The sequence below is a fragment of the Anguilla anguilla genome, chromosome 2 (assembly GCF_013347855.1).
Source record: "Anguilla anguilla isolate fAngAng1 chromosome 2, fAngAng1.pri, whole genome shotgun sequence".
In the NCBI taxonomy this organism is placed as follows: domain Eukaryota; kingdom Metazoa; phylum Chordata; class Actinopteri; order Anguilliformes; family Anguillidae; genus Anguilla; species Anguilla anguilla.
This window is the reverse complement of record NC_049202.1, coordinates 8,754,357-8,769,757: the sequence shown is the minus strand read 5'-3', so window position 1 is coordinate 8,769,757 and position 15,401 is coordinate 8,754,357. Positions and strand designations below refer to the sequence as shown.

At 42.4% G+C, this 15,401-nt stretch overlaps 1 protein-coding gene across 9 annotated transcripts in view; it reads left to right on the top strand.

The window, feature by feature from the left end:
- The first annotated feature begins 8,706 nt into the window (after positions 1 to 8,706).
- Positions 8,707 to 15,401, top strand: part of map4k3b (mitogen-activated protein kinase kinase kinase kinase 3b) — an 82,920-nt gene continuing 76,225 nt past the window's right edge. For 6 of the 9 annotated variants that reach the window (XM_035404157.1, XM_035404155.1, XM_035404150.1 and 3 more), the window contains exon 1: positions 8,708 to 8,986. In XM_035404157.1, coding sequence (XP_035260048.1) covers positions 8,891 to 8,986 — 96 coding nt within the window. In that variant the 5' untranslated portion in view covers positions 8,708 to 8,890. Of the gene's footprint in view, positions 8,987 to 15,401 lie in introns of all 9 variants that reach the window. The other 3 variants (XM_035404156.1, XM_035404154.1, XM_035404151.1) reach the window with 2 other exon arrangements.

The following is a 15,401-nucleotide window of genomic DNA, read 5'->3' as shown; positions in this document are numbered from 1 at the left end:
TGTCGTCGACATGCAGTAGGCGCGACAATTCGCTTTTTCCTGCATGCATGGGCAAACTGTACGAATTATAGCTTCAAAGAAAGTATTTAAGGTCAGTGGTACACTGTAAATTAAAATAAACCCTCCTCTATGTATTTCACCTAATTATTATTATTATTATTATTACTACTACTACTACTACTACTACTAAAATTTGTAGTAGTATATAACTTAATTCACTTAAGCAAGAATGTTTCTTCTCTGTTTTTAGCCATCATTTTGGTCTATATTAATTGCAAATTTATTTATTTTTCATATGTGCATAGATGCTGAGAGTGAACCTGAACTTGAACAGATAGGCTTCCACACAATGGAATATTGACAGTATCTTATTGGGTGAAGATAAATGGCTCTTTTTTATGGAACATGGGTCTGTTGGTTTTATTAATAAATAAAAACACTTATAGAACTGATATAAGTGGGATATAATATTACAAGAGATGTATGTATGTATATCTATTTGAGTATGTAGGTGGAAAGACAGTATGAGATAGGCTGAACCTGCAATGGAGCTTATTATTTATAGTATAGATATTTGGCAGAAAACAGGCATCTTTCATTTTAGATTTGATGCTCATGGGAATGTTTGTTTTCACAGCTCTGGGTTACGTTAGGACTCGTGCCAATCTTTTCGATGAGATATTTTCACATTTGTTATTTGTGCTTCAGACCTTTACCTTCTAACACAGAAACTGATCCTGGCGACAGCCTGTGGTGGTTTTCACTTGAGTTAAGCTGAAGTCATTAGGTTTGGTTGAACTGTTAATTGCAAGTCAATGTGGATTTGCCACCTCATTGTCCTTTGCTTAAGAAGTGTTGTTGGTGTGTAAACAAGACACGGAAATTTGTTTCTTTTTCAATTAACTGGTGGCAAAAAATTATAATTCATTTAGTGAATCCATCGTATGTGATAGAGCATGATATGGTTGATTGAACAACTGAGTAGTTATTTGAAGGATTTTCCCGAGGTTGGCATTAGTAAAATACATTTAAGATCCCCGTTTATTTTTGTTTATTTAATTATCATAAACACACACCAAACACAATTTTAGTAAATTAATAATATCTTTCATTAAACATACGTTTCAGATTACGGTTCAATTTTCCGCAACTAGCAGCAGTCGCAGTTAGTTAGTTAGTTTAAGTTTATTGTCATTCCTTCTCCTAACAGGTTATGCAAAAAGCAGAACAAAATATAATGCCCCCGGGGCCATAGTGCAATACCTAAAAACAGAACAGACTTAAAACTTCACTTAAGATGAAGTGTAAAAACAGCAGAGTGTCCGACTGTTAAAGTGCCAAAGTGCTTATGTAATGATGTCTCAGTTTTGATGACCAGCAGAATATGGCTGACCAGGTGACAGTACATTGATCAGGGGTGGAACATTCCATTCCTGAAGGCCTGATGTCCATGCCGGCCGGTTTTTGTTGTGACCAATTACACGGACTCACTTGGCTAATTATCTGTGTATAGATAATGCTGGCTCCCACAAAGATGAGACCACGGTGAAACATTTCATATAGGAGCACGAGAATAGTCTTCAGCTGACATTCGTGGACTCCTCAAGAACATTTTTTCCTGCTAATTATACAATTTGAAGCCAGAAGCTAGCGTGAAATTCAGAAATGTGTACAGGCCGTAGGGTACAGTCCATAGGTACCCACACCCCTGGAATCCGGCTTCCAGGGAACAAGCGAGCAAACATATATAAATAATAGATGATAATGATTAATGTGTGCAGCCCGTGTGCAGTAGTCTCAGGTCTGCAGTGATCAATCTGCAGTGAATAGGGCTCTCCCTGCAGCTGCAGTGCTTTCCTTGAGAAGACTGATTCTCAGTCCAGCCCGGAGTCTCCCCTCTGTGTGTGTGTGTGTGTGTGTGTGTGTATGTCTCTCTCTCTCTCTCTCTCTCTCTCTCTCTCTCTCGCACCTGCGATGGCATTTAATGCTTCCTTGTAGGTTAGCGCAACACAAAGGTGGGCAGTTCTGTTCCTGGAGGATTGCTGTGTATACACTCTCAGAAGTAAAGCTGCAGTGGAGGTTAATTTTTCTTCCAAATTTTTAAAAAATGTACAGTAATGCTCTGCTCTGTTTTGGGTACTAATAAGTACATTTTACAAGCAAAAAAGGTAAAAAATGAATTAAGCACTGCTTGCTAGGGATACAATTTTATGTACCTATAGGGTACCACACTGGTGACCTAAGCATTTGTACACTTACAGGCACTTTTTCATACCTTTTTTTCTGAGCGTGTACAGGTTTTGTTTACATCAGTTTTCCTGACTCAGGTCTTAGCTGCATATACACATCTTGGTTTACACGTAGATTAGACCACAGTAAACATTTCCCTTTTGGACATAAGGAGGGCCCTGTCATAGCCTTGTCATGTATCAATGCATGTGTAGCAGGGCCTGGTCTTGGAGTGAAAATCTGGGACTACGCCTACTGATTAAGTAGGCTCATGTGCCAGGCCTGTGTTAGTGCACCAGACCAAGCCCAGCGCGTGTGCACACTTAACCAGCAGGCTTGGTCCCGGGTTTCCCCGATTTTCTGCAGCCAGACCGAGCCCTGCCACCGCATGGAGCATATAAATCTCAGATCAGGTCAGCGCTTGGGCTGCTTAGAGAATTAAGAGCTGAAGTTGGCGTGAAATTGGGAAACAGATGCAGACCCCCCTCGCGTAATGGCCGCCACTGTTCGTTACGCGGGTAATCTGGCACGTGCTCCGTGAGGCCAAAAACAAAGGGAGAGGCAGCCCTTTCGCTCTAGGCCCCAGATTTATATTTAGAAAGGCATGAATAATCGGAATTGCGAAGAGCACACTTGAAGCCCACCTTCTTTAGGTGGCTCTGAATATCGCCGTGTTATTATTTCCTGTTTTTAAACTGAATGTTGTTTTTCTTAGTTTTGTTCATGCATCATTTTTTGGTTTTACGGTTCCTTGGTCTTATGTATTGTCACTTATTATTTTTTAACATTATTTTATTATATTATTTTTATCTTTACATCTTGTTGGCATTTATGTGTTGTTTTCATTATAATTTTCTATTGTATATTTTTGTAAATAATAATAATAACAATAATAGTTGTTATTATTATTATTATTACGGTTTTGGATGCACTTTCTTAAGTAAGGAGAGAAAACATTCAGAGGTGAAAGTGTCAGCACTAAGCCCTGCTCTCAGTCCAAACTCAGGCAGTCATGCAGAATCCTGCCAGGACAAATTTCTCAGGAGACAATTTGATCTGCGTCAGAAAGCATTCGCTGGTCTGGTGCCCTTCTTCATTTATTTAGGGTCACGGCTGCCTTTCCCCCAAAAGCGCAAAATTCACTTGAGATAAATAGCAAGACCTTTGGATGAGGGCCTCATGACACTGCCACTGTTTCCCATACCAAGCAGGCTTAGATTAAAATATTATCTATAATATATAGTTCATTTTGACAGATGTCATTGAGTTGTTATTAGATGCCTATACAGGCGAAGTGACAGCTAATTTTTTTGCCCAGTCACTGCCCCCTTCCTTTCCCAAAATGCACTGGGGGGGGCGCTTTCTAATTGGGAAACCCTTTGACAGCGTAGCGCTGATGAATGACCGCTTCCTGTGTATGTGGCAGCCATTGTTGTGTTGATGAATGCGGGGCCCTGGGGATTCTGCCTCACAGTTCGTGTGACCGGGGCGCCATCGGCAGGGACACGGGGGACGGCTCGCGGGTAGCGAGAGATAATCCCGGGAGCTTTCTGCAGGCTTTAACTGCTCAACGGCTCACTGTTCCTCCCGTAAACACGCGGGGAAACACCTGGGTTCTGCCCGGACCTGATCTATTTGAAACACTTTAAACCCTCTTTAGACACCTGTGAAATACCTGCACACTGCTGAGTGTGTTGAAGGAAACATCTATATTCTGAAAATAGTCTGGATGACATTCTCTCGTACAGCTGTCAGATTTTTTTTTTTTTTGATTTTGTAGGGTGCTTGGTTGAAAGTTCTCACGGAAACCAGCTGGAGTGTTTTCAAATTGTGTGTTCGACCGTGGTATACAGTATGATCACTGGCAAATCACACAGTCACTACCAAAGTATCCTTGAACAAAGTACTAAACCTAAATAACTTCAGTAAACTTCCAGGTGTATACATTCACTGTATGTAACTCAATGCAAACTGTGTAAGTCACTCTGGATAAGTGCACACACTACATTTAAATACGGATGCTACAGCACCGTCACAAGGTTCACAAATATATTTTTTTTTTTCTCACATAAATGTGGAGGTGTGTGTGAGACTTTAAAAATTCCTATTCAACATGACTCACGTAAAATGGTGCCTAATAACCTCATGGTTCATCTGAATTTCTTCAGATGAGTCAGTAGCCAGCTAGCTCCACGCCCTTGAACCCGGACCAGAGGATTATTGACTGCTGCACTCCCGAGACGCGAGCGCGTTTCTCTTCAATTTCCCAACATCGAGTACGAGCCGTGCGTTCCGGGTGCTCTGCGGAACACCTGTGATGGATGCGCATCAGCATAAAGTCACCCCGGAAAAACGAGACGCAGCTAAACGGATAAATAATGTAAGGCGATGCGAGCCGCTGCAGTCGGGCGCTGCCCGATTATGACTCCTGGCTCTCAGCCGCCCCGGAATCTCCTCTTTGGGGGACCTTAACTCCCCCCATCTTCGGAAATCTGCATCCGTGCCGGGGTCTAATAATCACCCATTAGGCTAGAGCCTGGATGCGCGCCCAGAATATATAAAAATGTAGGAATAAAGTATGTGGACGGGACGATGGCAATAATTACATAAACGGCTTTTCCTCTTTTCAAGCTGCGAGGCGGCTGTTAAGTATAATGGCTCTTCCACTTATTTGTGAACTTGACTTCATGCATAAAAATGTATGATAATTTAGAAACCCCGGACTCATTATGGGATGCCTCTTGACAGTGTAACTCTGGTGACAGGCCCCGCCCTGTCCTACTGTGGGGCTCCGTCCAAATATTTCAAGTGGAACAAAACGATTCGGCTCAATGATGACTCAGTTCCTATTGTGAAATGCAGTGATTGCATTTTGCATTTTTCAGTTAGGTCATATTTCATATTTTGCGTTTTCACGTTGTCTCTCCCACAGTTAGATCATAAATCCTGCCACCCCTGTGCTCATGTTACAGCTGAAAACACTGTCTTTTGATCCTCGTCATACACAATGGCCATTGTTTACATGTTTATGTATGTATTTATTTCCTTAATTTAGTCAAGTATGTCAACTGAGAACTGTTTTCTCTGTTGCAGTTTTAACTTGGAAAATCAAGGTGGGCACAGGAATGCTGGGGACTCTGCAGCCAATCAAACTTAAGGTACACAATGAGGTGCCAAGATTTTGGAATTTAACAAGAACACTAGGAGGAACGGTCCTACTTGTTTTAAGAGTGCCCTGGGATCTTTAATAACCACTGTGAGTCAGGACCTCTGTTTAGTATCTCATTTGAATGGTGGCACCTCCTGCGGTTCAGTCTCCCCATCACTGCCCTGGGGCTTTGGGAAGATTGGCTCACCAAGACCTCTTCCAGCAGCAACTTATTTTTCCCAGGAGGCCTCCCAAATGGGAGTGCAGTGCATTGTAGCGGCCCAAGACGGTCAAGACATGAACCTTTACCACATTACATAACCCCGGGGCACGCTACACCAAGAACTGGCATTGTCTTACCAGTCAGCTAAAAAAAAAAACCCAGACCCATGAACAAAGCAGCAGCCTGCTATTGCAAAGCCAGGGATATAACCCTTATGATACATCCCTTAGTCATATGCGTGACCTTTACAATATGCCATTTTATTCCTTTGGCTGGTAAATGGAGAAAAGTGCTAACTACAAACCCAATGCCAGGATAACGGAGGAGGTGTTTTAAGGTCAAGAGAGGTGTTCTGTGTATGCCTGGATCCAACAACTGTGGCAGATAGAAATTTAGAGGGTAGCTCCACTCCTGTATCTGTATCCTGGGTTCTCTATGACAGAGCATGCTAGATTAGAATAGAACATGGTGGCGTTATATTCCACTCTGAAGCAGGGATATGACTTTGGCTTCAACTCCTGTCTTACAGTGAATTAAATTAAAACTGTCCATACATATGTACACACTTGCAGAGCTGCAGTCGTGGCCACATTGCACCTTCATGTGCACATTTGCAGGTCTGATCAATAGAAAGCTTAATCTGTAAATCAGAATACAGCCACAGCAACTCAGGAAAAGGATTTGGTTGGCCATCAAGCAAAGATACACGAGGCAAGTAAAGACTCTAATATGGTACGTAATTATTGCATGGAAGAAGTTCCCCGTGGGAGCTTTCGATCATAAATGTTACTTAGTCGTCAAGAGATAAAGGATTTCTGGGAACAACGCATGGTACAATTTCACATGACATAAAATTTAGATTACGTTTACCAGAACAGGATTTAATTTATGTGAAATTAAAACGGAGAAAATACTCATTGATCAGCGTTAGATTAAAATGTTATGCTCCTTTCAGTGACAGAAGGCAAATTATTTATTAACCTGAATCTGGCACGAACCGTACACAGACGCTTTGTTTTGAGTCATCTACATGGTATGTCCGAACCGATTTCACATCTGTGCTATTCCAGATTTATTAGTGAACTGACTCCATAGACTCAACTCCTAAATTTAAAAGTCACAAGGCAAAGTTCATCAGGGATGGACAGGAGAAACTGAACAGAGATGAGCAAACCGCAGAAAAAGAAGGGCCGTGCTCAACCCACTTGCTTTTATTGCCGATTTAAAAGAAGTCTGGCGCTGCTGTTGTTTAGGTTAGTAACGATTTAAATAAGTAATCTGGTCCACCAAACTACATTTCAGACAGAAACAGCTCGCAAACACCAGAAGCTACGGTAAGAGCCTGGTATCTGTATCACGGACGAATGAAAGGGCAGCAGCCTTGTGAATCATCTTTTCAATTCTGCATCACGTGAATCGCAACAACATGATCTCAATAAATTACATCACACTATTCAATTGAGTGGCGTGGAAAAAAAAAAAAACACGGAGCCACCGTGTGGCATTCTGCCACTCTGGAAATACAGGCTTGAGATGTGTGAGGTAATCCTCACGAGGTGCTTGGTGAATACTGCCCATCGCACAAGTGGGCGTTGGTTTGTGTAAACTAGTACCACATTCACACCCCTCAGAAGACATTCAGTCGATAGGTCCTCCCCTCCACGATGAGTATCAGTCGAAACCAAATAATTCGTTAAACTCAAAAAATTACAAGCACGTAATTTTGTAAACAAATAGGTTATTATAATAAATAAATAAATAAATAAATAGTGCGCAAACGCAGACGCGCTTGGATTCGGAGTATGAGTAAAGCGACTGGAATCAAATAAAGCTGACAGTGCAGGTCTTGCACAGGATTATGTAAAGGGAAGGCGTCGCCCTGCTGTCTTTTCGTTAAAATTGCGGTTTAGCCCCTCGCGCGTGACGGTTGATTTTTTAACGCGCTTCTCTCAGCAGGGGCAGAAGACCTGTCCTCGCCCAGCTGGGTGACCTAGCTTTAAGGTATCGTTGCGCTCTTTAATAGGATTTACACGTTGCTCTTTACTGTTGGTCATAGAGCTAAATGTGGTAATTATTCGTCCGCCCCGCTGCGCATCCCCATAATTATAATGTAGTTATAATATGTGGTCCTGAGCATGTTTATACATATCAGAATAAGGCCGTTCCTGCTGCATCTTACTTATAAACAATCATTCCGTTTCATCAATGTATATAAAAAAATAAAAAAAAACTATTCTTGCTCTACAACATGACAACCGTGTATAAACTAACATTTTATCTCCAAAATCTTTGATATAAAACATTATAGAAAATATTATATGCCACTTTAATTTTTTTAACCAGTGTGTCCTTCGTGTAATTTGAGACTGTTTTCCCCGCAACTGGGCTATGTGATCCATGAAAATACAGCCAATGCGTCACCAAAGTGTCAACAGATTACTGGAATATAGCCAAATCTGGGCCAGATAACTGGGATTTCAGCCCAGACTGTCTATGACCTTAGACAGACTAACTTTGCCTATTCATTTCTGTTAAACAGAATGCAACGGTGAGTTTTAACCCAAAACTGTACGGGGACAAGGCAAACACCTGTTTGCACTCGTGAAGCAGACGAGATGCGTCGGGACTGTTCAAATAGTACCGCTTACTGCATCCTTCTATTGTCTCTCAAGGTCCAACGAGTCCTCTCACGTGAGAAACAAAGGGATACATGTTTGACCTGAATTAAGGCTGTGAGTACGTGGTAAATGCAGTATAGTCCGAATCAAATGACACATACACTTTCAGCTTTACGGCTATAATAATATAATAATTATACGAGTAGTCCAATGCATAAAATGTGTCCTGTCTTCAAAATTTCTGTTCACAATAGGGTAGGCCTCTAATTTCAATAAACAACGCAAAAGCTACCCACAAATAAGTGTATAGGCTATATATACTAAAAATGACATTTGACACTGGGGTTTTATATTGTTTATTATTCTTCATATGTCGATCTCTGTTTTTTGACAAGTTTTCCCGACGAGTGTAACAAGTTTAATGGCTGTGTCCGCCCGCCTGTCCACTTTTCCTTCCGTCCATCCCAGACTCTTCTCATTCCAGGCATTCTCCCCTCTCACCGCCACGGCGCACGCGTGTTGCGCAGTGGAAGCCATGTTAAAGTTACACTGAAGTCAGGCAGAGATTGTTTTCCCCCTGACGCTGTATGTTTATTTGTTTGTTTCTTCTTATTAGTGTAAACTGTGTCCATACAAAAGCACCGACTGGATTCAGAAACCGGGATTCTAACGATGAATTCCAGTTTCGACCTCTCAAGACGTAATCCGCAAGAGGATTTCGAGTTGATTCAAAGGATTGGAAGCGGGACCTACGGTGATGTCTACAAGGTAAATAGAGCCCTGTATTTTGAAACGTTTGGGACTTCACAGAAGCAAAGCAAACACGCAGAAATATCACAAACACTATAAACAGAACCAGTGATCTAAATGCCTAAATAAAGCGCGTGAACTGTCCAAATGGCGTGACATAGCCTAGCGAGGTTGTTACTTGGAGCAAAATGGTTATGCTAGCTAGCTAATGCTCAAACTGGCCAGGCTGGGCGGCGAAGGGTGGTGTATTCACAAATTAACCATTACCAACAATCATGGATGACAACAGCAGACGCAGTTTTGCAAAGCATAACGCGTCCACGGGGTCCTGTTGTGTGGTGTCGTGTACTATTAGATAATTGGCAGCAATTTTGCACGTTACGCGGCTATGCAGTCAGCTAGGCTTTGTTACATGTTAGCCAGCCAGCTTGCCATCTAGCTACGTTCCTGCTGCTAGCAGCTGTATCCTCTCTAATGCCTTTATGGTCTTAAAGGAAAAGTGGATGTCAATAACGCACCAGGCCCCGTTCACATTTCATACTGGAATGTGAGCAAGAAGCACAAACGGCGCAAAGCTGTATATACGTAGCTAACAACTTAAGTTAGACTCGTTACTCGTGTGGTTAGTAGGTGTTGGTATTGCCTGATTTCGTCTGGGGAAATGTGCTGCAAGTTATCTCCGATCCAGCACGTCCTGACACGTGAATAATACAGACCATAAGCGGCTTGTTATTGTCGTCTGAAACACGGGCTTGTCGCCAGCCTAGACGCAGGACAGTCCCCGTTGCTGTTTGTTTGAGGATTAGTTACAACGCGCTACAGTTTTACTCTTGGAGACACGCTGTAGCCGAATCGCTTTAAATACCACGGAGTAGGCTACGTACATTGTAACTACCTATGTGAATTGGTTGACTGTTCACCAATACACGAACCAAAACAGAGCAGAGTTTTTCAACATGTTGTGTAAAGAAACCGTATTCTGTAGTTTTTCAGGCCTTTTACTAATAGCAAGAAAGTTTGTTTCAATACACAACCACGAACAGCTCTCCAGTTTAAGAAATAGGTTCTCTAATCAGTACAGACAAATGTCCGATAACTTCGGTGCGCTGAGATGTCGACCGTGGACCGGGAACTGCACTGAGGATGAGATTGATCCCACTAAAAATTAATAAACCAACTTTGACAAATATAAAATGCTGTTGCAATAAGTAATAATATTGTGTTGTACATTTAAATCAATAAATGGATGCCAGTGGATTTATTTAGGTGCCTGAGATCTTTGAAGCTTAAGTGATGGCTGGTCTCTGTGCTCATAATGAAAAGATGAAGCATAAATTTACTTAGCCGTTGCTGAGCCCAGTTAGAAACGCGTTAAGAACACTGACCTTCTCTACTGTTGCGCACCGTAAGATCAGTGTACAGGGATATTTTAAAGCGTTTGTACGCTTCCAGACTCGCTCCTGGCGCTTCAATCTGCTTAAAAACTTAGCTATGGGGGATACTGGTCAATGGTAGGAAATGACAGCAATTGATATTTAACAACCTAGGTGCAATATGAATTCCCCCCTCTGGTGCAAATGTATAGATGTGGGATACTAAGTTGCAGCCTCGGCAGAGTTCGCGTGAGTTTAGCCGATGGAGATATGCGGTTTCAGGCCTTCCGTTTTATGGTTCACGTTGTACATGACAGGAGGGAAACCATCAGCGTACTCTTAATGTGATTTGCACAAGCATGTCCTGCTTAAGCCAGACCCTGCTGGCCAGTATTACCTGTTGGTCTCGCGTGTGGGATTTTGGACTTTCAGGGACGTTCCCCTTGGTGAAAAGCTGTCCTGCAGGGGTAAGTTCTTGTGACTGCGCAAGGCTCATCCCGTCGATGAAGTTAGGAGCGAAATGTAGGGTCAAACGCTGGCCATTGTTTCGAACCCGTGCTGACAAAGGAAGCGTTGGGACTGAAACTCTGGTCAGATTGTCAGACTGCCGCCCTTTGCGCTTGGACAGCGAACAAACAGCTCCAGAGTTCATCCTGTTTTGGCCCAATTGTTTGGTTTCCTTCTGCCTTCTGTTTTTTTTTTTTTTGGAAGGGGGCGTGTGTGATAATTAAAGGTGCTTAGTCTTCACTCTTTCGTCTTGTTTACTCACAGCTGCGTTTTGTTTCCCGTAATATTGGGATGAAAAGAAAACAGATTTCCAAAGCGACTTTGATTGTCTCATTATTGTCTCATTTTTTTCTTTATTATTTGTGTATATTATAAATTGGGACTTCTCCTGAGTTGGAGGGTAAAGTTTTATTTGTCTTTTGTGAGCCAGCGTGCCGCTGGGAGCGAACCCGCGTTCAGAGTCGAGCTCGGCTTAGACTTTGACGGCTGCAGAAACGGTGGTGAAAAGGAGCGTTTTTCAGATTTATTTTTCTCTGGGACGTGCCTGCAGGGGAATCAGAGACTGCGGCGGCAACTCTCTACTGTCAGCCTTTGTCAGCTGAGATGACAGCAACTTTCAAGGGAAGGCGTGATGCCGCCTTCTCGCATTCACTGACGGAGTTTGTGTGATTTGAGATGAGAATGCGTTTCTTGGATTTAAAAAAAATAAATAAATAAGAAATGAAGTTCATGTGGAGTTCATAAAAAAAACCTGAAGGCTGTTTATGTCAGTCTTAAATTGCTTGTTTTTTTGCCGTTTCGTTTCCCTAGAAACATTACGCAAAATAAAAAAATATAGTTTCTGTGCCTAATGTACCCGCTGAGCTGTTTTTGACATTGCCAGCTCAAAATGTCCATGTGGAATGTTTTGTTTGCCTTGGTTTTTGTTTGGTTTTGTTTGTTTGTTTGTTTTGCTTTTAAGTAGAAGCACATGAGATGGCTTTTTGGTAATGGACGGTGATATTGCCTGTGTGAATTACAGTGCCTGTCTGGCTTCAGTGCTAGGCATCCATCCAGGGTCGAATGCTGAGAGGAGGATTAGATTCTTTAAGCAGATGCTTTGGTGACCCATGCTTTTCCTTCTGCTTTCTGTGAATTTTGGCATTAACTTCCACTTTTGGGAGTGTGGCTGTTGTAGCAAGTGCTTATATGATGCTCTGAGTCCTTTTTAGCCCCACACCCACACCCACACCCACACCCACACCCACACACACACACACACATCACATCACATCACAGAGTTACCACAACAAAACTCTTACTGACACATTCATTGGCTTCTGACACTGTCACTGTCACTGTGGAATATGAAAGGGAGCTTATTTCACAGTGACATATGTTCTGGCTAATATGATTAGTCTGTTTATCAGTGTTGTCAATTAATCTCATAATTGTTTATTTGAGCCCGTGTAGGAACAAGCGTTGAGGTAAAATTGCTGACTGAAGCAAATGTTTGCAGAGGGATTTAATTTAGCTGGGCCTGTAACTTCTGAGAAGTGTATGTGTGTGTAAGTATACAGGCAGAGTAGAAGCCTGAATGCGTTAAGGCTATGACCATTAGTTAGTTTTAAAATGACTTTTTATTGACAACACTGTAAAAGCTGCTCTGCTGTTGAAGTTTTTCACCATCTCGGGTGTGGCTGCAGCCTGTATATGAAGGGCAAAAGGAACTAGAGCAGCTGGTGTCTCTTCTGGGATGTGGACACAACGTTCCCGCCAAAACGTAAACACACAGCTGCGGGCCCTGTTCACCTGCTTGGTTTAGAGGGTTGTATTTTTAGGCCGTGAGGTGCGCCATACCTGTTTCTGCACCGAACAGAGAAGTTCACAGCTCTTCCTCCAGGAAGTGGTGTGGACTTCCTCTCCTCTATTCATGGAAGAAACTCGTGGGTCTCTGGTGAATTTCCTCTCTCTTACTTCCTGTTAGAAACCAGGCTGTCTATAATGGTGATAAGACAGTGATGACATCACCTTACTGGCGGAAACCAGAGGTGAGCTCCACCAATTGTGGAGTACATTGATAGCAACCAATAGAACAACACAGTGAGTGATGGTGGATACTTACTGCAGATACCAATCGGCATCAGCATTGTTATTTCTTCTGTTACAAACTTAGGCCACTCTCTGATACTTTTTAATACCAGCAAAGTGATATCACGTTTGTCTTAGCTTTATTAAATTTTTCCTAGGAAGAAACCTACTAGTCTTTGTTTGACTTCTGCTGTACTTCCTGGTAGAAAAAAAAAAAAAAAGAGGGTGAAACACAGGGATCGCTGGAGGACTTCCTCTCCCTTATTCCTTGCTGCTCGGTAGTTGTTGCACCTGCTGGTTATTGCAGCTGGAAGAGTGTCAGTAACCTGATGATTGTGCTGCTCTTCCTCCACACATCTGATCTTCATTAGCCTTTCCCCCCGAGTTTTCCTGCAAATTTATACACCAGCCACTGTTTCACATCCTAGCAGGTATGAAAAAATATCGCCGCAAGGGTTTTTTTCTGTCCTCCTGAGTTTTTTTTTTTTTTTTTAAGTGTTTTTGGCTCGCTGAAGACAGGAATCCGATGTCCTTACTTCCTATAGAGACAGGATTTTTTAAATCCTAGAAAGGATGTTATTTTTAATGTCAGCTTGTTACATTACAGGAATTTAGCAGATGTTTTTTTATCCAGACCGACTTACACAGCTCAGTATTGCACTGTAAATCCATTTATACGGCTGGATGCTTTACTGAAGCAATTCAGGTTAAGCACCTGGCTCCAGGGTACAGTGGCAGTGTCCTTCCTAGGTATCGAACCTGCAACCTTTAGGTTATAAGCTCTTTTCCTCCGAACCCTTACACCACACCACGCCCCTTGTTTGGAGTTGATTTTTTGCCTTTTCGGGAGGAAAAGGACCTTGTTTCTCTGCTGTGTTGTTCTTTAGAGAAGTTTCTTTCAGTTTGTTGAGGTTTTTACCGCTGTTCTTTTCTGGTGCTGTCCCCAAAGCACACATTCTTGGAAGGGGCGCCACATTCTTTTTGGCCTATAATCTTGCTTTCTTTCTTAGAGGTCCTGTTTTCTAGAGATGTTTGTTTACTTCTCCGGACAGGCAGTACTGTGCAGCTGGCAGAACAAATGTCGACCTGCTTCTGTAGGCTATGAATAAGGGATGAAAATGAAGGATCGTTCTTGTGTGTGCTGTCTATTCCTGATGTTTAAATGACATGGCATGAAGTTATGAAGACGGCATTCGTTTCAGTGCATGCCCATACTAAACAATGGTACTCTGCAGTATACCTGATGTATACTATTTTATACTTTGGACTACTTAAGTATAAATCATTTTTATATCAAGCGTGCTTAGTATACTGTTTTTCACATGGGGGAGCGCACAATTTTTCCAGAATGGTCTTCGCTCACCCGAAATGAGGGGAACAATTTCTGCATCCAGGACCAGGCCAGAATGTGACCTCAGAGGCAGGTGCTGTTTGTCAAACATTTCCTTCCTGCTTGCGGCCATGGTAACATAGCGCATGCACGTGTGTTGTAAGGTTGCCAGAGGTGTGCAATGGCAGCGACATTTAATTTTGGTTCTTCACGTTGTCATTGAGTTCTCCACGTTGGCCCTCGGCTATAAGGTGCTGGGGTATACTGATCTGGGATCAGTTTTGCCTTTTAGCTCATAATGGATGATGTTGGGATGTGACCCCATAGCATCTGATCCTAGATCAGCGCTCCTACTGTGAGATGCTTGATGAATACCAGCCTGGAGTTAATAAGTATGTCCAGAGTAGGAGTCCTGACTTCAGATTTGTCTTTCTAGCTCATAATAGACCAGGTTAGCATAAAGATATGAAACTCCTGATCCTAGATTTGCACTCCTCCTTTGAGATGATTTAATAATGCTGAGAATTTATAATATTTGTATAACAATCATCGCTCTTACTTTTTGGGTAAATCCAGTCCAAGTTTTTTCTTTGTTTTTTTTTTTTCCCACGATGCAATCCTTTGCAATGTTCCAGATCAGGCTGACTTTGGCTTCTCACTTGGTTGCTCTTGTTTCTGGTTGATAAAGTTCCAAAAAGACCCAAGGGGGGGGCTTTTCAATCTTTCGCTTAAGCTCTTCAGTGCACTGCCAAACTCAAGAAAAACAGATGCGCCCCCCCCAACCCCCCTCCCCCCCACCCCTTCCACTCTACGATTTATTTTTGTAGAGAATCCCAGCCGATTAGCTCTCCTGACTTCCTGGATAGAGGGAGGATGAGTCCTTGTGTTTATTTATTTCATGTGTTGGTTTAACACTGTGGTTCTTAACTCCAATCCCTGGAGAGCCTCAGGGTCTTCCGCTGGTTTTCGTTGTTACTCAGCACTAAATTGGCCTATGAAGCGAGCAGATTGCACTGGTAATTCGCCTCACCTGGTTAATTGGGTTTTAATTGGTTGCTGATTTTAAAGTAAAAAACAAAAACCAACACATGCTGTGACCCAAAAGGACCAGGATTTGAGACCCCCGGCTTTCCAGGCACCCTGTTCAGGATAA